This window comes from Dipodomys merriami, unplaced genomic scaffold, assembly GCF_024711535.1.
Source record: "Dipodomys merriami isolate MVZ:Mamm:240054 unplaced genomic scaffold, mDipMer1.0.p SCAF_13, whole genome shotgun sequence".
In the NCBI taxonomy this organism is placed as follows: Eukaryota; Metazoa; Chordata; class Mammalia; order Rodentia; family Heteromyidae; genus Dipodomys; species Dipodomys merriami.
The window spans coordinates 17,148,029-17,169,774 of NW_027202604.1; the positions used below are offsets into that span (position 1 = coordinate 17,148,029).

At 44.0% G+C, this 21,746-nt stretch overlaps 2 protein-coding genes across 2 annotated transcripts; both read left to right on the forward strand.

Moving 5' to 3' along the window:
* The first annotated feature begins 8,704 nt into the window (after positions 1-8,704).
* On the forward strand, positions 8,705-18,238 carry Rpp14 (ribonuclease P/MRP subunit p14). The gene is made up of 6 exons (XM_070018810.1): positions 8,705-8,836; positions 13,349-13,446; positions 13,540-13,624; positions 16,464-16,540; positions 17,421-17,499; positions 18,151-18,238. The coding sequence occupies exons 2-6, from the start codon at positions 13,370-13,372 to the stop codon at positions 18,205-18,207; spliced, it is 375 nt and encodes a 124-aa protein (XP_069874911.1). The 5' UTR covers positions 8,705-8,836; positions 13,349-13,369; the 3' UTR covers positions 18,208-18,238.
* A 74-nt stretch (positions 18,239-18,312) lies between these two features.
* Positions 18,313-20,930, forward strand: Htd2 (hydroxyacyl-thioester dehydratase type 2). Its single transcript, XM_070018809.1, has one exon. It carries the CDS (start codon positions 18,315-18,317, stop codon positions 18,828-18,830), a length of 516 nt encoding a protein of 171 aa, XP_069874910.1. The 5' UTR covers positions 18,313-18,314; the 3' UTR covers positions 18,831-20,930.
* The last annotated feature ends 816 nt before the right edge of the window (positions 20,931-21,746 follow it).

Genomic DNA, 21,746 nt, shown 5'->3' on the forward strand with positions numbered 1-21,746 from the left:
AACAACCCAAGAGCTTGATTCTTTCAAATCTTTACATAGAGTCTGAAGCTAAGTAGCTATGGGAATAAGGTAAGAAGAACCTTGTGGTTTCGATGGGAATTTAATGCATTGGGTTTTATCCTCCCCCCCCTCACTTTTTTTTTTTCTGCTAGTTAGTACTGGGATTTGAACTTGCACTTGCTAGGCACATGCTCCATTGCTGAGTCATGCTTCCAGGACTGTTCGTGTGTGTGTGTGTGTGTGTGTGTGTGTGTGTGTGTGTGTCTGTCTGTCTGTCTGTCTGTCTGTCTGTCTGTCTGTTTGTCTGTCTGTCTGTCTATGTCTGTGTGTCTGTGTCTATGTCTGTGTGCTGGTCTGGAACTTGAACTCTGAAGCTAAACACTGTTCCTTAGCTTTTTCAGTCAACACTGGTGCTCTGCTCTTTGAACCACAGCTCCACTTCCAGCTTTTTTCTGGTTAATTGGAGATAAGAGTCTCACAGATTTTCTTGCCCCATGCTAGCTTTGAACTACAGTTCTCAGATCTCAGAATAATGAATAGCGAGGATTTACAGGTGTGAGCCCAGCACCTAGCTTAGCACTGTTTTTTTAATTTATTTTTTACTTTTAAAATTATTTTTATTTTTTGTTGTTATTATAAATGTGATGTACAGAGAGGTTATACTTATGTAAGTCAGATAATGAGTACATTTCTTTTTGGACAGTGTCACTCTTTCCTGCTTCAGTATGCCTGGACAGCAAGTCTTCATATTTACATTTCCCATAAAGGAAGGATAACAGAGGCGTACCACTATGTTTAGCTACTGACCAAGAAAGGGTTTATTTATTTATTTATGTATTGCCCAGGGATGGTCTTGAACCTGTCTTCCCTATCTCAGCCTCCTAAGCAGGTAGTATTACAGGCATAGTCCACCATTGTCTTGCTGAGTGATCATGGCAGTGTTTTGCCTTTGGCTCCGGGAGGTACCTCCCCTTCCTTGGTGCTGAATTTTTGGTCTCTAAATCCTCAAGGCAATGTACAGGAACCTTAGGCCATGTTTAGGAGAGGAGAGATCCCACAGGCAATAGATAGGAGAGAAGATTCTAACAGATTTTGACAATGTCAGTGACCCAAGGTCAAAGCTGGCAGGGAGGGAGAGGAGCTAGGTCAGCAATGTCTTCCCAGAGCTCTCAGAGCTAGGTGTGATTTGGGTTCAGAAATATTCACATTGAAAGGGTACTGTGGTGTGTACCCCATAAATCATGTAACACCCTATCTACATGTATGAGCAAATGAGGGCATTCTTGTATTTTTCTGTGCAATATACATATAATGGGACAAGAACCCTAGCAAGCTTCTCCTGAGTTAAGATTAAGTCTTGATTGTAAGATGTAGTTTCCAGCCCCTGCCCCCACCCTCAGGTTGCAGATAAAGATCAGGAGCCTGCATTCCAGTTCCAACCTCCTCCGTAGGGCAGGAAAGCACCCCAAGTCTGTTCCCACTTGAGCAGAGTAGCCTGTAGATGGTGTGCTCCACAGCTCCCTCTTGTGCCTAACAGCAGCATATGCAGATAGTATACTTCGTAACCATTACTGTTAGAAAAGTGATGCTTTGTCACTTTAAATAGAAACAAATGCTAAAAGGAGGAAGTCTCCTACATCCTCTGCACATCCCACCTTTCCTCCACTGGCCTCTTGGATGCTTGTGTGAAACTGGAGCTCTAGGCCACAGGCCCAACTCCAGGTATTACAAGTACCAGGTTTGGTCAGGTTTAGTATGTGGGACAGGCATGCTATGGGAATTGGCAAAAAAGTATTTTAACCCATCTTTGGGGGCACAGACATGAGTTTTAGAGTGTGTGTGTGTGTGTGTGTGTGTGTGTGTGTGTGTGTGTGTGTGTGTGTGTGGTTTGCCAATACTGGGGCTTGAACACAGGGCCTGGGCGCACTGTCCCTTAGCTTTTTCACTCAATGCTGGTGTGTTACCACTTGAACCACACTTTCTAGCCTTTTGTTAGTTGGAGATAAGAGTCTCATGAACTTTTCTGTCCAGGTTGGCTTTGCACCATGATTCTCAAATTAGTTTAAATAGAATTGTGGTTAGAGGAGAAAGGTGATGCATAATTAAGCAGTCCCAAGCAAAGTGTGGCCTGGTTGATCAGGATCTCAGTTCTGGTTCTGCAGGGGATGCTGGAGAAATTGTCACTGATATCACTGGAGGGGAGAAATCTGGTTCCCATAAGGTGATTCCTGCTGCTCCAGGGTGCAGCTTCATTATGGCAGTTAACTGTCCTTATTTGGGGGGTGGTCTCTCCTGCAAGACTCTTCTGAACCTTTCCTTGGGGTCATTTCTTTCCATGTCATAAAGATGTTATCGATCAGTCCTGTGCTTCCTGGATTCCAAGGTGTCTGCAAGGTGACCGACCGCACAGAGAATGGTTCACAGCAGAGGCAGATTCAAAATGGAGGCAGAGAGGCCAAGACTTTCTCCTGCTTTTAGTGAATTCAGGTAGTCACAAAAGGAGCCAGTGATTTTTCAGTAAAAAGTAGTAGTTTCTAAGTATGTGTTACACATGTACTTACATATACACACCTATAAACAGAGATCTGTGCAGATGCTTTTGTGTTTTTACATCACCGTTGTGATGAACTATATTTTAGGACTCTTCTAGATTCAATCCATAAATCCCCAGGTTCCTGTAATGGACATGAGAATCTTCCAGAAAAAAGCATAAGGACCCTCTGAGCCCCTGCATTTTAAGAAAGGATCTCAGGCCTCTCCAGAAATAATCTTCATGATTGCTAGATAGTTATTGCCCCCAAATTCCCCATTCCTCTGGGTCCTGGAGCTTTTAGGGGAGGGAGGTTTCTAAGCTACTTCTGAAGCAAGTGTCCTCCCTTATTGAAATGTATTTCAGAGCTTCTGGATGATACAAAGTTACAGTGGCTGGCTGCATTGACAGTCCACACACAGAAGGGGAGTTGTGGCTTGAGGAAGAGAAGACAGCAAGGACATCCTCCAATGGCAGGGGCCCAAGTGGAGCACACTGGGGCAGTGGCCAAGCTGTCTTGCTGCTGCCCCCTTTGCCTGCCCAGGCAATGGGGGCGGTTAGGATCTGACAGTCTAGGTCGGAACTTCTAGTCTATTTCTATTGTCTGGTGGGCTACCCCACAGTCCCTCCTCAGGAGTGCTGCTCATATCCCTCCAGCTCTTCTTTACTGGTGGTCCCCCAACCCTCCTGAGAGTGTTGGTTGCTAGGGGCTCACAGAGAACCACCCTCAATTGACCAAGCTAGAGAGACTGCCCACCTCACATCCCACTTCCCAAGGGTGCCAGATTTAAAAACAAAAACCAAAAACGGATGCCCAGTAAAACTTTTATTGCAGATGAACAATGAGAACATTTAGTAAAAGGATGTCCCACGGATTTTTCACATTTTTATTTGTATTATGTATTTTATTTATCTATTTAGTCAGTTCTGGGGTTTGAACTCAGGGCCCTGGGTGCTGTCCCTGAGCTTTTGTTGCTTAAGGCTAGCAGTCTACCACTCGAACCACTTGAGCTCCACTTCTGTTTTTTTTTTGTTTGTTTGTTTTTGTTTTTGTTTTTTTTTTGCTAATTAGAGATCAGAGTCTCATGGGCTTTCCTACTCAATCTGGCTTTGAATTGTGATCCTCAGATCTCAGCCTCCTGAGTAGCTAGGATTACCGGCATGAGACACCCTTGCCTGGGCCATTGATTGTTTTTATAAAAAAAGAATCTCTCCCACCCCTCCACTAGAGACAAGCACATTTTCTCTCCCTCCCTCCCTCCCTTCCTTCCTTCCCTTTCCTTTCTTTCTTCCTTCCTTCATTCCTTCTTTCCTTCTTTCCTCCCTCCTTCTTATATTTTCATTTGCTATAGTTGGCCCCAAGGGAGAAGTAAATAGGCTTATCCTCAAAAGACCTTAAAGACTCCAAGACTTCTGGTATTATTTATGCTCTAGTTCTTCCACCACCAATGTGTGGAATTTAGCTTCCTCACCGGCTGAATCCTGCTTTCAACCTCTGTCCTGGCCAGGGATAAACAGGAGCATTGCTTTCCTAAATCACAGGTGAGCACTTCCCAGAGCTGCTTGTTTGGAGAGGATGCTCTGGGTCGCCTCAGAGGAGCAGCTTGCAGCCTGATTACACACAAGGGAGGGATAGGATACAGCTGTTAAGGTGCCAGGACCTCTTATCACCTTAGACAAATGACTTCGCTCCTTATGCTTCATTTTCGCCATCTGTGCAAGGTGTTAATGACTGTACAGTGAGTGGATGCAATCATATGCACAAGCTATCTGGCAGCTGGCTGGTTTCCTAATGGAAACCATGGCTGCACTTCTGGAGCTTTTACCTTATGATTATTTTCATTTCCATTATCTTCCCTTTACAGAGTTTGTGGACACAGACATGAATCCCATTGGGGGAATGGATGATTGTGGGACTAGAATTCCTCTTGGACCCTTCTCATGCCTTTTCTTTCCCAAGTTGGAAAAGCATAGCAGGAGGGGGTGCACACAGTTCAGGATGACTTAACTCTCTTTTTGCTGCCATACCTTCCAGTTCTGTTTCCCTTCAACTTTGCTGTGAATTATAGTGATTTGAAGGGCCTCCTAGATACCCAACTCCCCCATCCCCAGGCAACTAGCTCCACCCAATGCAATTTAGTATGTAAATATCTCCATATCATATCCCTGGGGACAACTAAAAAAAGTAAAAAGGTGGGCCAGATGTGATGGTGTACACCTGTAATCCCAGCCAGGAGATTTGATACCCTGTCTCCAAATAATCAAAAGGAAGGAGGAAGAAAGGAAGGAAAGAGGGAAGGGAGGGAAGGAGGGAGCTGGAGGGATGGAGGAAGACAATAGTTACATCTGGAGAATGGGTGAAAGGAAAGTTTACTTTTCCTTGTTTATCCTTTAATATCAGTTGAAATAATAAATTGTACATTTACAAAACCCATTAAAATGACAAACGTTAGTTGAAAAACAAAATCTCAAGGCCAATTTCATGAGCTTTTTTTTTTTATCATTCCAAGGATCTCCTTTATCCTCTACTCTGCCTTAAGAAGACAGTGCTGGCGGAACTGGGCAGCAGGAAAGGCACTTCCTTCTCAGGGTCTGAGTACAGAAGTGAAAATTCACCAAGGTTCTTTGAAGACCAAAATGTATGAGCTGCTCAGGCTTTCTGGGCCGCACAGCCTGGCAGGAAAAGTTTGCCAGGTGGCTGCCTGTGAGAGAGTCTTTGCCATTAGTGTTTCCTGGGTGACAGACACTATACTATCAGCTATTTTTTTTCACAGCTCTGTGAGGAAAATGCTAATTATCTTTCCATGTAAGAAATGCAGAAGCTAGAGAAGTGCCAAAAAGAAAAAAAAAAAACCAGATTCAAAATGAGTCTGGAAACTTCTGAAATCCATTTATTTATTTTATTTTGCCAGTCCTAAAACTTCAACTCAGATTTGAACCCTATCCCTGAGCTTTTGGGCTCAAGGCTAGTACTCTAATACATGAACCATAGCAGCACTTCCAGTTTTTTAATGGTTAATTGGAGATAAGAGTCTCATAGACTTTCCTGCTCAGGAAGGCTTTGAATTGGATCCTCAGACAGACCTGTCTCCTGAGTATCTAGGATTACAGGTGTGAGCTACTGGCACCCAGCCAATCCTTCCTTCCTTCCTTCCTTCCTTCCTTCCTTCCTTCCTTCCTTCCTTCCTTCCTTCCTTCCTTCTTTCTCTCTCTCTCTCTTCTCTCTCTTTCTTTCCCTCCTTTCCTCCTCCCTCTCTCTCTTTCTCTCTTTCTCTCCCTTTTGAGAAATAAAATGCCACTGTCAGAGGTTAGTGTTGATTTCTCTTCCACTTATTCCCCATCCTGTCTTTGGGGGTGGGGGAGTGGGGAAGGGAAGCAGAAGTCACAGGACCAGAGAGTGTGGCCAAGGCAAGGATTCATGAAGCTTCAGCAGATTCATGAAGCTTCAGTATATGTGCTTGCACAGGATGGTACTGAAGCTTGAACTCAGGGCCTGGGCACTGTCCGTGAGCTTTTTTACTCAAGGCTGGTATTGTACCACGTGGGGCACATCTCCATTTCTGGCATTTATTGGTTAACTGGAGATAAGCATCTCAAGGACTTTCCTGTCCAAACCTCAATCTGAGTGGCTAGAATTACACGTGTGAGCTATGGGTACCTACACATGGTGGATTTTTTTTTTTTTTTTTTTTTTTTTTTTTAGAAAATTTAGGGAAACCAACCTCTTTGCCTCACTTACAGGCTTGGCCATGCAAGGTGTACCTTCACCCCCAACCCAGGCTGAATTTATGAATGAACAATTCAGTAACTATATGTGGAGTGGTGACTGGGTGCCAGGGCCTGGAATGCAGCAAGGAGCCACCATAGGCAAAGTCTCGCCCTCATGGGGGTCTATGCTCAAAGTCTCTCTCCAGCCCCTCAACTGGTTGTAAATTGTTGCAGTGTGGAGGGCACTGGATAAATCAGTCTGTTTTCCCACTTATAAATGTGTGACTTTGGGCAAATAACTTAGCCTGTCATCAAACTGAGTTCCACCTCTGCAAAATGGGGATGGTTATGATAATTGCTACCTCTGTCGACTGAGTGAGGGTTCCACAAGGTAGTATAGCAGGATAAATCAGGGATAGTGAGGCAGGGGAAACTGGAGCAAGAATTTAGAGATAAACATTGTATTCGTGAGTAGCTTGATTACAAGGCACTCCCTCATTAAACTGCAACATATACTTAAAAAAAATATCCGTTCTCATTTTTTGTCCTCGCCTGCTTGCCCAAATGATTACTACACTCTGGGAACTGAGCAAGAATATTTTAAAGACACTTACCCATGGTAAAGGACTCCGTTGATCACATAACTGTTTTCAAAAAGGGAAATAAATTATCTTTTTTTTTTTTTTTTTTTTTTGTCGGTCATGGGGTTTGAACTCTGGGTCTGGGCGCTGTCCCTCAGCTCTTCAGCTCAAGGCGAGCGCTCTACCACTTGAGCTACAGCACCACTTCCGGTTTTCTGGTGGTTTATTGGAGATAGGAGTCTCATGGTCTCTCCTGCCCGGGCTGGCTTTGAACCGCGATCCTCAGATCTCAGCCTCCTGAGTAGCTAGGATTACAGGCGTGAGCCACCAGCGCCCGGCGAAATAAATTATCTTAAGGAAAGCCATCAGCTTATAAGCAGCATCTGATGATATCTGACCTTTATTTAAAAGGGAGCTCAAGGAAAACATCTATGTCACAGTGACCTCAATTTAGTAAGCTGGCCAGAAATCTCTGGGCCCAATGATTAATGTCAAAAAGGGCAACAGCAAGACTGACAATCCATTGTGTGTCCAGAACCAAGGAGAACACTCATCTCCAGGCACATTCAAGCCAAATCCCCTAAAAGCTTTTTTTCCCCACATGAACTACTCCTGGCACCTGTTATCAGATGTAACTATCCCCATTTCTGGGTGTGTACTATCTTTCTTTTGTTTTACTAATAAGCTTTCTTGGTCTTGATGTGTTGTATACTGAAATTATTCTCTATTGTTTTCAGAACTGGGGTTTTAACTTAAGGTCTTGTGCTTGCTAGGCAGATGCTTGAGGCATACTTCCATCCCTTTCCACTTTGGTTATATTTTGGAGTCTTGCCTGTTTGTCTCAATTTGTCTAGAGCACAATCATCCTATTATTATCACACCCAGCTTAATGGTGGCAATGAAGTCTTGTTATCGTTCTTGCCCAGACTGGTAAAAAGGAGATTCTCTAGATCTCTACTTCCTGAGAAGCTGGGATTACAGGCATGGACCACCACAACTAGCCCTAATTTTGTGTGTGTGTGTGATATCATGAGCTTGGGACTCAAAGGCTAGGTAAAAATCTCGTCCTTTTTGGAACCCTGTGTAGAGCCTCACTAATTCAGGTAACAAAACCTTTTAGATAATGCCTGGCACAATGTAAGTAAAAAAATATATATATATATGTATACTATATTATATATAGTATACATATATAAATAGTATACATATATACATATATGTATAATATATAATTTGTTATATATTATACATATAAGCTATGATGATGATGATGATGATGATGATGATAATGATTTAATACATGACTTGTCCCAGGAGTACAGGTGCCATTGTTTTTTATTCCCCTGAAGTTTCCAGCACCTAGAATAGTGCCTAGTATATAATGAGGTGCTCAAGAAGTTATTGGTGAAACAATGAGTAGGCTTACATTTGGAAATACAACCAACTGGGTGTTCCCATGTCAACTAGGATAAAACACACGGAGCCACCAGGGACACAGAACGGGCACTGTCTTGGAGAGCGCTTAACACAGGAGGTGTTCTCAACAGGAGATTGCAGGGCTGGGCACTGAGCCCGATGGGATAATGCTTTGCCTGTCAGGTACTCAACCCTGGGTACATGCTTAACCATGGAGAAAAAAAGAGACCCCAAAATGGAAGCGTAGATGCTAGATGTGAATTTGACGGAGAATGAACACGTAAGAAAACACATGGCTAGGAAAGCCACCTTTCCCAGGGCCAAGCTCCCTCATCCTGTGGATAACTGCACGCAATCTCCAGCGCGGGCAGTAGAGGGCGCTGCGCACGGCTGCCCTCGGGACCTGCCGACGCTTCACGCCGCCGTGGTCGCGGGGGAGAGGGAGGGCGAGCTGCGCGGCGACGTCATATCCGCCTGCACGTGTGGCGTCGGGGGTCTGGACCTAACCTAATGTAAACACGCCGGGGCCCTCTGGTGGCTGCTTGGTGGCGTCAGACGTTGGGGAATTTCATCTGAGGCCCGAAGTCCAAGCAGGCGACTGGTGAGTGGACCGAGAACGGACCCAGAAGGAACCGCGGGGTCCCTGGGAAGAGCGTTGTGCAAGTCGCCTGCGCGTGCGCGCCAGCAGCGCACATGCGCCGTGGCGGCCGCGCTGAGGGGCTGAGGGGCTGAGGGGCTGGGGAGGGGTCGTCCGGAGGGCCGCGGGGCCCGGGTTCCCCCTCCATCCTCCTCCGCGACTGCGGTGCCGCGTCTCGGGGCGGCCGCGGGAGCCGAGCGGCTGGGTGCCGGGCAGGGCGCATGCGTGCAGCAGGTGGGCGCTGAATCCCGGGTGGGTGTGGATCGAGCCAAGTTGCACCAGCCTAAGCGCCCGACGGAGGAGGCTGAGCTTTAACCCAAGGAAGGGAAACACACCGGTTGACCGCGCAGGTCTAGGCGCCTGGGGGAGCGGTGGACCCGGCAGACCCGGGTCTCCGGGTGTGCCCCGGCTGTGGCGGGGTGGGAAGCGTGGAGACCAAGAATAAGTGAAATTCTAGCCTCTGGCTCACGCCTGTGTTCCTAGCTACACCGCAGGCTGAGATCTGGGGAATCCTGGTCCCCAGCCTGCCCCGGGCGGGAAATGCCATCAGACTCTTTAATCTTCAGTTAATCACCAAAAAGTCTGTAGTGGAGCCTGTGGCTCCAGTGGTAGCCTTCAAAAAAAAAAAAAAAAAAAAAAAGCCAAAGGATGCTGAGCGCCGGTGGCCCACGCCTATAATCCTAGCAACTCTGGAGGCTGAGATCTGAGGATCGAGGTTGGAAGACCACCTGGCTTGAAAGTCCGGGAGACTTATCTCCAGTAAACTACTCAGAAAAAGCCTGAGGTGGAGCTATTAGAGCGCCACCCTTAAGCACAAAGAGGCTCAAGGAAAGTGCCCAGGCCCTGAGTTCAAGCCCCAGGACCGGCAAAACAAACAAACAAACCCACACACAAAGAAGAAAGACAGAGGACAGTGCCCAGGCCCTGGGTTCAATCCCCAATATCGTACATAGAATGCAAAGATTTAAAAAAAAAACAAACCCTGTGTAATTATGTCAGGAGGTGGCTGATGATGGTAGGAGTGGTAAAGGACAGTGGGGACTAGGCCTGTGAAGTTTCCCTTTAAAAGTAGAGACTCTTCACGTAAGGTCCTTGCCTTCGATCACAGAATAAGAATTTTTGAACAAGTCATAATGGTAAGAAAGCTTGGCGGACCGTTATTAAGTAAGCAAGCAGGCAAGTAGGCATGCAGACAGAGAGAAAGGTGGAGACACACGAAGTTTCTGGGTCTTTTTCTTTGCCATTCTGGTTGTTTGCTTTTGGGGGTAACATTTCTCTCAGGAAGGGATACATCCTGCCAAACCAATGTTAATTCTTGGGGTGAGAAATGGCATCTCTTAGGAAAGAGTGCATCCTGTTGTTTTTCTCTGGAACACAGATAGTGCTTCTGTTTCTGATTTGCCTTCACCAGGCTTCATTTTCCCTATTTTATCCTGTCTCATTTTCCCCTAAAATGACTTCAGTCCCTTCATGTTAAGGGAATTAGATAGATGAGTATCTCCTTTATTTGCTTTAAGCTTGTGTTTTTGAATTCCTGGCAGTTTGCTCATGATGTCTCATTTTCTCTAGTCTATCCTGCCTCACTTTCCCCTAAAATGACTTCAGTCCCTTAATCTTAAGAGAAGTAGATGAATGAATATCTTCTGTATTTGCTATAAGTTTTCTGAAATCCTGGAAGCTGTTTACCACACTTCATTTTCTTTTATCTATCCTGCCTCAATAGGATGGACACAGGGCCAAAGTGGGTGAGATTCTCATGCAAAGCCAAGGAGGCCAGGGAGAGGGAGTCATGTGGCATCCTGGAGGAAGGGCATTTCCTGCACCAGGAAAAGCTGGAGCTGAGGCATAATGGCTGGAGCAAGACTGCTGTGAAAAACAGCTTGGTGGAGGGGATTCAGCCCATCGCATCTAACGATGATGGGCTTCTTGCTGGTAGGGCTCCAAGGAGGTACAGGACATTGCAGCACAAGGGATAGGAAGCATGTGTGTGTCCCTATGTTCTCCTCTTCTTTCAGAGCCACTAGAGTTTAATATGGGGCCCTTTCCTGAAAGCCCCACCTCTGAACAACTTAAGTTTGAGTTTAAATACCTGACTTGGGCATTAGATTCCAGCATGAGTTTAGGAAGGGACATGAGTTATTCAAATGACTCCAATTCCCAGTTCCAAGGGCTGCTTGATCTCTGGGTGAGAACCACAGACCTAGGAGGGGAGGGACAGCAGAAGTACCATTCTTCATTATCCTGTTGTATTTTATATTGGATGAGTATACAAGGAGACCCACAGATTTTACCTTTTATGCTTTTCCTTTGATTTACAGGCAGAGCAGTCTTTTTTTTTTTTTTTTTAATGATTGGATTATGTCAGTTCTGAAGTAGAGTGATCTTGAGGAGCACAAGGTGGTTGGACTCTTTGGGTGCCTTGGGCTAGTGTTACTCATCTTTACTAATTCTCGTCTTCTCAAGGCTCAAGGCTCAAGCCTGTGATCCTAGCTACTTGGGAGGCAGAGATGAGGGATTGTAGTTAGTCCAAGGCCAGCCTGGGCATAACAAAGCCTGTAAGAGTCCATCTCAACAAGGGGCTGGACGTGGTGGTGTGTCTTCTTATCCGTCATCCCAAGCAAGGTGGGGAGGTACAAGTAGGAAGAGCTCAGCCTAGCCTGGGCTTAAAGTAAGACTGCTAACACCGGTAGATGCTGTAGCCAGGCGCCAGTGGCTCACGCCTATAATCCTAACTACTCAGGAGGCTGAGGTCTGAGGATTGTCGTTCAAAGCTGCCTGGGCAGAGGAGTCTCTATGAGACTCTTACCTCTAATTAACCCCTCAAAAACCAGAAGTGGGGGCTGGGAAGGTGGCTCAGTGGTAGAGCGCTGGCCTTTCATGCATGAGGCCCTGGGTTCGATTCCTCAGCACCACATAAGCAAAAAGAAAAAAGCTGGAAGTGACGCTGTGGCTCAAGTGGTAGAGCGCTAGCCTTGAGCTGAAGAGCTGAGGTACAGCGCCCAGGCCCAGAGTTCAGGCCCCACGACCGGACCAAAAAAAAACAACAACAACAACAAAAAAACAAAAACCAGAAGTGGTGCTGTAGCTCAAGTGGTAGAGCATTGGCCTTGAGTACAAAGAGGGTCACAGACGGTGGCAAGGCACTGAGTTCAAGCCCCACAGCCAACAAACAAAACAAAAACACAAAAAAGTAAGGGCTGGAGGCATGGCTCTAGGGGTAGAGTGGCTTCCTAATAAACAGGACACCCTCAGTTCAATCGAGAGTACTGCAAAAAAAGGAGCGGCGAGGATAGATTTTACTGTTAGATAAATTAAATAGGTAGGTTTAATTAGGTAACCAATAAAGAGAGCACCACATGATATTCAGGCAGGAAGAGAAGTTTATTTTACTGAACTGCTGCCCATCTGTGCATGGTGGAGAAGCATTGCAGAAGGGACAGGCTGATGTCGCATCAGGGTTTAAATAGAGAAGGGGTGGGGAGAAGGTGCACCTGGCTAGGTGAGGGAAGGTGTGGCCACACCGGATGTGACCTCAGGGCCTGGGACCCTCCCTCAGTACTATGGGAGGCATGATGGGCTGGGGGCAGGGAGGAAAGGTAGGGGTGGCCCAGGAAGTGACCTGGAGGGGAAGGTGACTCCCTCCAGGTATGCCAGAGACCTAGGTGATGCAGATACTGGGCCAGACTTAGCCAAGAGGAGGGAGGTATCTGCTCTGCCTTCCCAGGGCGGACCTTACATTTATGTCATGTCATAGGATCACGTTGAAGATTTAGACATTGGCTGGCAAGGTGGCTCAGTGGTAGAGAGCTTGCCTTGCATGCACGAGGCCCTGGGTTCGATTCCTTAGTACCACATAAGCAGAAAAATCTGGAAGTGGTGCTGTGGCTCAAGTGGTAGAGCGCTAGCCTTGAGCTGAAATGCTGAAGACAGCACCCAGGCCCAGAGTTCAGGCCCCACAACCGACCAAAAAAAAAAAAAATGGAATTAGACATCAATGTATGTGAGACTCTTAACCCAGAGCTGGGTGTCCAATAAAGAAAAATGTTAGCAAGAGTTACATTACTAAGATTTAAATTGCACACCGATCTAGCATGTTAACAATGTAGAAACTTCCTTATGTGTGGATGAGTAACCTTAGTCTGACCAGAAGTAGAGGTTAATCCAATAGGAGGTCTTTTAAAAGTCAAATAGGCTGCCCATGTGCCAGTGGCTCATGTTTGTAATCATAGCTACTCAGGAGATTGAGTGAAATCCAGAGGATTGAGGTTCAAAGCAAGTCTGGGCAGAAGAGGAGAGACTCCATCTCCAAAAGCCATGCTAGAGGCATGGCTTAAGTAATAGAACTCCAGCTGAGCAGTTGTAAGATTCTGAGTTCAAGACCCTGATACTAGCAAAAACAAAAAAAGATCAGGTTGTTATTACAAATGTGGAAGATAGCTTGTACCAGTAATTACTAGTCCTTTTGACTTGCTGTAGGTGTGATCAGCGTTGGAAAAGATGCCATTGCCTGCTACCACATATGAAAGAGTAGTTTACAAAAACCCCTCTGAGCACCACTACATGAAAGTCTATCTGTAAGTTCAATTTCCTAAGTTCTGTTTGACATTATTTATATGAATCTGAAAAACATAAATTGTAGTGTGATGCTTTTTTAATGTTTTTTACAGAGACTTTCAAGATCATGGAGTTGAAGTGAATGTTGCCCAGTTCAAACAGCTGCTTGTGTCTGCTCTGAAGGATCTGTTTGGGGAGGTACAGAATCATTTAGGTTAATATTCCTATGATAATTATAAGAAATACAGAGAAGGGTGAAGTGCTGGTGGCTCACACCTGTAATCCTACCTACTTAGGAGGAGATCTGACAATAGTGGTTCAAAGCCAACCTGGGCAGGAAAGTCCGTGAGACTCTTGTCTCCAAATAACCACTCAAAAGCCAAAAATGGAGCTGTGGCTCAAAGTGGTAGAGCACTAGCCTTGAGCAGAAAATCTCAGGGACAGCTCCCAGGCCCCACAACTAACAACAACAATAACAAAAATTGAAAAGATGAATTACAACCTGGGGAAAATATTTGTAAACTCACAAAGAACTGATGTTTAGAATGCACAGACTTCTCAAAGCAGTAGCTGGATGCCAGTGGCTTATACCTGTGATCCTAACTACTCAGGAGGCTGAGATCTGAGGATTGAGGTTCCAAGCCAGTCTGGAGGTGTGGTTCTTGTGGCAGCTCACTAACCATGAGCAAGAGTACTAAGCCTGAGTTCAAACTTGAGTACTAGCACTAGAGGGAGAAAGTCTATATACATTTGTATGTTTGGGAATAAATAACAGCAAATAGTCCAACTAGAAAATGAGCAAAAACCATGCATAGACTTTTTAATGAACATGTATATTTGGCAGAGAAGCACATGAAAAGATGTTTGGCAATAGTTACTATTGAGGAAATGTACATTAATAATACAATGTAATTTGGCTGTGCAGATGACAAATTTTAAAAAATGATAGCATTAAATGCTGGCAGGGATGTGGAGAAATTGGGTCACTTGTACATTGTTGGTGAGAACATGAAATAATGAGGCCATCTGCTACATAAACTAGACATACACCTGCCATACAACCCAGCAATACCACTTCCTGGCATTATCCCAGAGAAGGGAAAAATTCTTCTCACATAAACTCTATGAACACAAATGATTATAGTGTTTTCATTTCTTTGTTTCTTTTCTTTTTTTGTCTGAGGCTGGGACTTGAACTTTCCAGTCTCTGACACTTTTGCTCATCGGCTGGCACTCTTCCACCCGAGTCATACCTTCAACCCTGTGTTTTCATTGTAATAATCCCAAACTGGAAATATCCCAGTTGGCCTTCAGAGGGTGAATGAATCCAGACACTTATGTGAGAAAAAAGCTACTACCAAAAGATTATCTCCTAGATGGTTTTGTGTATATAAAATGCTCTGGATGTAAAAAAATCATATAATCTGGAGAAAGGTTAGTATTGCCAGAGGCTGGGGATGGGGAGGGGTAGGTGTGCTCCTGGGGCTTGAACTCTGGGCTTGGGTGCTTTCCCTGAGGTCTTCAGCTCAAGGCGAGTGCTCTGCCACTTAAGCCACAGTGCCACTTCTGATTTTCTGGTGGTTACTTGGAGATAAAAATCTCATGGACTTTGTGCCCCAGCTGGCTTTGAACCATGATCCTCAGATATCATCCTCCTGAATAGTTAGGATTACAGGCATGAGCCACGGGCTCAAGGCTAGTGCTCTACCACTTGAACCACAGTGCCACTTCTGGCTTTTTTTTTGTCATAAATTGGAGATAAGATTCTCACAGACTTTCCTGGCCAGGCTAGCTTTGAACTGTAATCCTCAGATCTCAGCCTCCTGAATAGCTAGGATTATAGGTGTGAGCTACCATCACCTGGCTACAAGTTCTTTATCTTGATTGCAGTGGTTGTTTTCTGAAGCTCCCTATGTGGTAGAATTATATGGAACTATACATACATGTACATATACATACAGGTACCCATATGTGTAGCTGGCCAAACCTTAATAAACTCTGAATTGTTCTCATAGTGATTACAGAAGTTTGCTACTGTACCATTGGTCTACTGTACCATTGCTGCATATTGCTTTGCCATCCCCTCTAAGTCTAATTTTTCTAAATAATAAGCTACGAAGAGATCTGTGTACTTTTATATGTCAAAGGTCAGATTTGGCTTTAGGACACATAAGTGAAATAAAGACATGGGCTCTGCCTTACAGACTAATATTCACTCAGGCCAAAGGAAAACATGTTACATAATTAGTGAGAAGAGAATTGTGAGAAAGGAAGTATGGTGTCCAGTATAAGAAAAAGTGTAGCAAGCAGGTTGAACCTAATCTTGAAGATCAGAAAAGGATCTCTTCATTCTACCTATATTTTTTAATAGCACGCATTAGTTGTACAAGGGGGTTTCATTGAGACATTTCCATATGTACATACAATGTGTCCCAATCAAATTCACCCTCCCCTGTACTCTCCCTGGTAAAACAGTTTCATTAGCTTTCATTGTTCTGTTTTCATATATTCAAATATGCACTTCTTCAACTGTAATCATCCTCATTCTCTCCCTCCATTAACCCTTCCCATTCCTGCCAGTTACTCCCCATACCCTATATTCAGAGCCTGTTTGACTTAGGGAAGGGACAGTTAAAACAAAGATTTGGGGTGAGGAGGTATCTACTACATGAAGAGGGATAGGAGGCTTCTAGGCAGAGGGAGCTATAAGCAAGACCAGTGAGTGAAATGCTACATTCCTTTTTTTTTTTTTTTTTTTTTTGCCGGTTGTGGGGCCTGAACTCTGGGCCTTGGCACTGTCCCTCAGCTCTTTAGCTCAAGGCAAGCGCTCTACCACTTGAGTCACAGGGCCACTTCCGGCTTTTTCTGCTTATGTGGTGCTGAGGAATCGAACCCAGGGCCTCATGCAATTGCAAGGCAAGTGCTCTACTACTGAGCCACCTTCCCAGCCCTGAAATGCTACATTTCATGGAGTAGAAAAACCTCAATGTTGACAAGTTTTGGTAGTAGTCTGCTAATAGAGTTACTCTGTACCTAGGTTGGGGCTGCGTTACCTGTGGATGTCCTAACCTTTGAAGAGAAGACCTTGTCAGCCATCTTGAGAGTACCTAGCAGGTATGATCGACAGTGGAACATTTCGATATTAGTAGCCAGTGGAGAAACAGTGAGAAGAGTTGCATGCTTGTGAACTCTGAAGAGTTGCATGCTTGTGAACTCGTAGCAACGTAGGGGAATTTAAACTGGGAATAATATAAACATTTATCCACTGGGAGCGAATACTCTACAGAGTGTAAACGGTGTGATTTGGTTACAACTACTTTCCAATTGATGAAAGTGGTTACAAAGTCAGAAATGTGTATTTTAGAAGCATTCTTAGGGTCCTTTTATCCTTTCCTTGTTTTCACTTGTTTTGTTTGTTTTTGTTTTTCCTTTTTTGGCAGTGCTAGGGTTTGATCTCACCCTTGCTAGACAAGTGCCCTTACCGTTTGAGCTATGCCCCTAACCCTTTCTTGCTTCAGTTATTTTTCAGTTTCAGTTTTGTATTGTTGCTAAGGGCCAACCTCAGCCTGTCGTCCTCCTGCCTGTGCTTTCCTGGGTAGCTGGGATGACTAGTGCGTACCACTAGGATGAGAGTCTCCACCTTCTAAATCGGCCACTGTACTTAATTTTCTTTTGCCAGTTCTGGGGCTTAAAGTGGGCCTGAGCACTGTTCCTGAGCTTCTTTTTACTCAAGGCTAGCGCTCTACCACTTGAGCTGCAGCACCATATCTGCCTTTTTCTGTTTATATTGTACTGAGGAATTGAGCCCAGGGTTTCATGAATGCTAGGCAAGCACTCTACCACTAAGCCACATTCCCAGCCCTTGTTTTTGTCTTTTTAGCTTATGTTTTCTGATTAAGAGCAACCTTTTTCTGGACTATCAAAAACAAAATAACTAGGGAAATGTTTCAGGGACAAGTGCTTGTTTACTAATGTTTCCTTGATCTTTCTGCAGTGGTATGGCCAAATTGTGGAGCTCTTTGACCCTGTTAGGATCCTATAAAGGCAAGAAATGTGCTTTTAGAGTAATTCAGGTAAGGGTGATTCTTTTATGGTTTTTAAATGAGACTAAACAGTAGATCAACTGTTTTTTTTAATGTATGTGCCTCAATCTTGTGTTTGAAAAAAAAGCTGTAATGTAGTTAGGTCATCTAACAAAGGAGGAAAAGAACTCTTCAAACCCAGGGCTTAATTGCTTCTGAAAATGTGAGACAAAGCACTGCAGATTGCACAGGTGATATTTGGGAATTTCCCATATACAGAGTTCTCTTGTGATTCATATGATAAATGCTTTAGCCTAGTTTTTTAAATTAGTATGCACTTCTTAAGTTATGATTGTTGTTTAATCAAGGCTGCATCCCAGCATACTCTTCAAAATGCTTCTGTACCCACTTGCTTTGTCCTATAAAGCTAGGCTTTAGGCTTGTTTCTATATTTCCTCTTGTTTCACTGCTGTGTTCTGGTATTGTGTGGACTTCCTTCCTCCCTCCTTCCTTCTCTTCTCTCTTCCTTCCTTGTGACATTTCACACATGTATACAGTGTATCCAATCAATCATATCCCCTCTCAAGATGCATTATATGCATAAACGGACAGAATTTGTACAACAAAAGATTAAACATATGTATATGTGTATATATCCCCTTCTATCAGCATTAACCTTTTTTTTCTCTCTCTCTCTTGTAGGTTTCTCCATTTCTCCTTGCATTATCTGGTAATAGTAGGGAACTACTATTGGATTGAATAGTCCTCAATCGCTGAAAGCTTTCTCCACTCTCAAAAGTATTTTTGGTGCTTGCATAATTTGAAAACAGAAGCAGGCTAAAAACTCCTGCTGGTGAAATTTGAAGATGCTGAAGATGTTCTGGACAATTTCCAACCAACACCTGTGGTGGCATGGGCTTTGGCGGAGAGTCTGCCTGAGTCCACCAATGCTGACCCCACAGTGCTTTCAGTATGTGTCCCTGCACGTTGGAGACCGGGCTGAGCTCAGCAGGGCCTTCACACACAGGGATGTGACTGTCTTCTCACAATTAACTGGGGATGTCAATCCTTTGCATTTAAATGAAGATTTTGCAAAACATACCAAGTTTGGAAAGCCAATTGTACATGGCGTTCTGATCAATGGACTTATCTCAGCTCTTCTGGGTACTAAAATGCCAGGGCCAGGCTGTGTATTTCTTTCTCAGGAAATTAACTTCCCAGCCCCATTATATATTGGAGAAGTTGTTTTAGCTTCTGCAGAAGTGAAAAAGCTGAAGCGGTTTCTTGCTGTTATTGCAGTATCATGTACTGTAATAGAAAGCAAAAAGACTGTTATGGAAGGCTGGGTTAAAGTTATGGTCCCAGAAGCTCCCAGATCCTAAAGTGTGTGTTCAGAGTTGCAAGTTAAGTACCAGTGCTCTGGTTACTAAAGACAGCTGAGGAAATGGACTGCTCCTCCTTACGAGTGTCTGATAGTCTCCAAAGCCCTATGATGAAGAGGAGCAGCAGGCCCAGGGGTGTTCCAGTGCCCACTTTTCAGTTTGACTTTGTACTTTATCCAGACTTGATTTTATCTAGTCTGTCTAGGTTGTTGAAGTTGAAAAAATACTGAGGTTATTTATCTGAATTTATCAAAAAGTTCTACTTTTTGAACTTCAAACATAGATTTGCATTAGATTATACTACCTACATCTCTGCAGAATAAGTTTCTCACAGAATTTCTAACTGTCAAACATTTAATAACTGGAGTGGGGCACTGGTGGCTCATGTCTGCTACTCAGGAGCCTGAGAGCTGAGGATCACTGTTCAAAGCCAGCTCTGGCAGGAAAATCTGTCAAAAAATAAAATAAAACTGGAACTAGAGCTGTGGCTCAGATATTAGAGTGCTTGACTTGAGCAAAAGAAGCCCAGGGACAGCACCTAGGTCCTGAGTTCAAGCCTCAGGGCTAGAAATTTAAAATAATACCTGAAGGTAACAATAGAAGTTGGATATCTTTGAGCACCCAACCTCTAAGTATTCTTAGACCCTTTTCTCAGCCATTTCTAGGTCAGAGTTCTTCTTTTTTCCTGTTATACCAAGATAGTATATTGCTCAACATTTTATGGGACTGCCTTTCAACCGCCTTTTCTGTTTTTAGAGAATAGCTGTGTGCTGACTTGAACTCAGCTGTGTAAAATATATCTCACCTATAGATGGTGATAGCAGGTTATCAGACCAATCTTTTAGCCTTAAACCTGAAGCTGAACCTTTAAGGCAGAGTGTCTGTTGTAAGGATCCAGATTTTCTCCCTCCCTTGAAAATGTGCATTTACGTCACATAATATAAATACATAAACAAATGCTCATTGTAAAAGGATTGTAAGGAATAAAATGTATAAAGCCAACAGTGGAGGCAAAGTTCTTAAGGTCTGGGGGGTATTGATAGGGAAATGTGCCTAATGTGTTAAAAGTAATGATTATCCCTAAGTAACACTTGTAATTATCTATAACATACATGTGGTCCGTATATGCGTAACTTTAAATGGTAACTGACCACAGCTAGGTGATTCAGTCAAGAAGACTAGATCAGCCAGGGCATGGTGGTACACAGATAAAATCTCAGCACTTGGGAGGGAGCTTGAAAGGAGGATAACGAATTGGAGACCAGCCTGAGCTACATAGAAACATTGTCTCAAAACAAGATAAACATAAAGGTTATTGGCTGGCTATCCCATGTTTTTTAGTAAAAAGGGTTTATTCCTGCAGAGGGATAAGTAATCACATTTTTAATTATTATTATTTTTTTCTGCAAGTAGAGGAGCAAAATTGATTGGATTATTGGGAAGAATTATTCTTGTCGCTAGAGGGCAGTGATGTGTATAAAGTGAGGTTTTAAACCTGCTTATTGTTAATACCTAGTCTGAAGGTAGGAAGGGAATACCTAAGGATCAAGGATGCCTTTTTGTGTCTCAGATGGGGAACGCTGAGATCCACCTAAAGACTCACCTTCAGGTGAACCACTAGATATGCTGAACATTTGTTAACATCAGATGAGGGAATTTGAGGCCATTGGTGCTTGCTTCATCATCAGCTGGGCTTAGCAGCAGTCTTCAGGCTGTAGCCATAAATGGAGTGTGATGTGATCGTTACTACTACCACCTGAGAAGCTGATTTTCTGTGTTTAATCCTTGAAACAATTTCCCAAAGTTGGGTAGACATGGGAGTGGGCTAATGCCATGTGACTTGTTCAAGGTTGTATGGCTGAATTGGGATTCAAACTTGAGCCTACCTGGCTCCATAACTTCATTTTTCCAACACAGTGTTTGCTTACAGTGTTCTAATTTCTGCAGCAGTCAGTTGTAATAGCATTTATTTTTTGTTGGTACTGGGGTTTGAACTCAGGGCCCCAAATTCTCTCAGCTTGCTTGCCTGACTGGCATTCCACCAGCTGGCCCTGGCTCTCGCCTTGCTTTTTGCTGATTATTGTGGAGATGGTGTCTCATGGCCTTTTCTGTCTGAGGGCAGGTTTCAAATCTTGGCCTTCTATATCTCATTCTCCTGAGTGGCTAGGAGTACAGGTGTGAGCCACTATCTCTCGACTCCTCTTCCTCCTCCCCCCAATACTAAGGTTTGAACTCAGGACCTTGAACTTGCTAGGCAGGTACTTTTTCTTTTTGCTTGTTTCATGCTCCTAGCCTTTGTTGTTATCCTCTTCTTCTTCTTCCTCCTCCTCCTCCTTCTTATTCTTCTTTTTTGCTTAGGGCTGGCTTGGCAGAGATCCTTTTACCAATGCCTACTATCTGGCTGGTATTACAAGTACATACCATTAAACCCAGCTTGTTTTTATATGGCATCTAACTTTTTGTTGAGGCTAGGCTCAAACTGCAATCTTCTCAATGTCTTCCTCTGGACTAACTGGCTCATACAGGTATGTGCCATCAAATTTACCCCTTTTTAAAAATTTGAGTCAAACTTAATCCTGCCTCAGCTTTCTGAGTGTTGAGTTAGGCATATTGCACCATGCCCAAACACCTACCATTTCTAAAATTGATATTCAGGGATTATTTGTCTTCAGAGTAGAATCACTTCAGGGATTTGTCTAAACATGAAAAGTTACAGGCAGGCCAAATATTGGGGTGGAAGAAGCATGCCACATCTGACGGCTAGCTGGTTTACACTGTAACTCCCAAAGAAGCTTAATAATAACATCCCCATATTTTTTTTAATGCTCCCTAGGTACTCATGTCTTCGATCTCTATGATTAATAAAAATGGAAAGAAAGGGGCTGGGAAAGTGGCTCAGTGGTAGAGCGCTTGCCT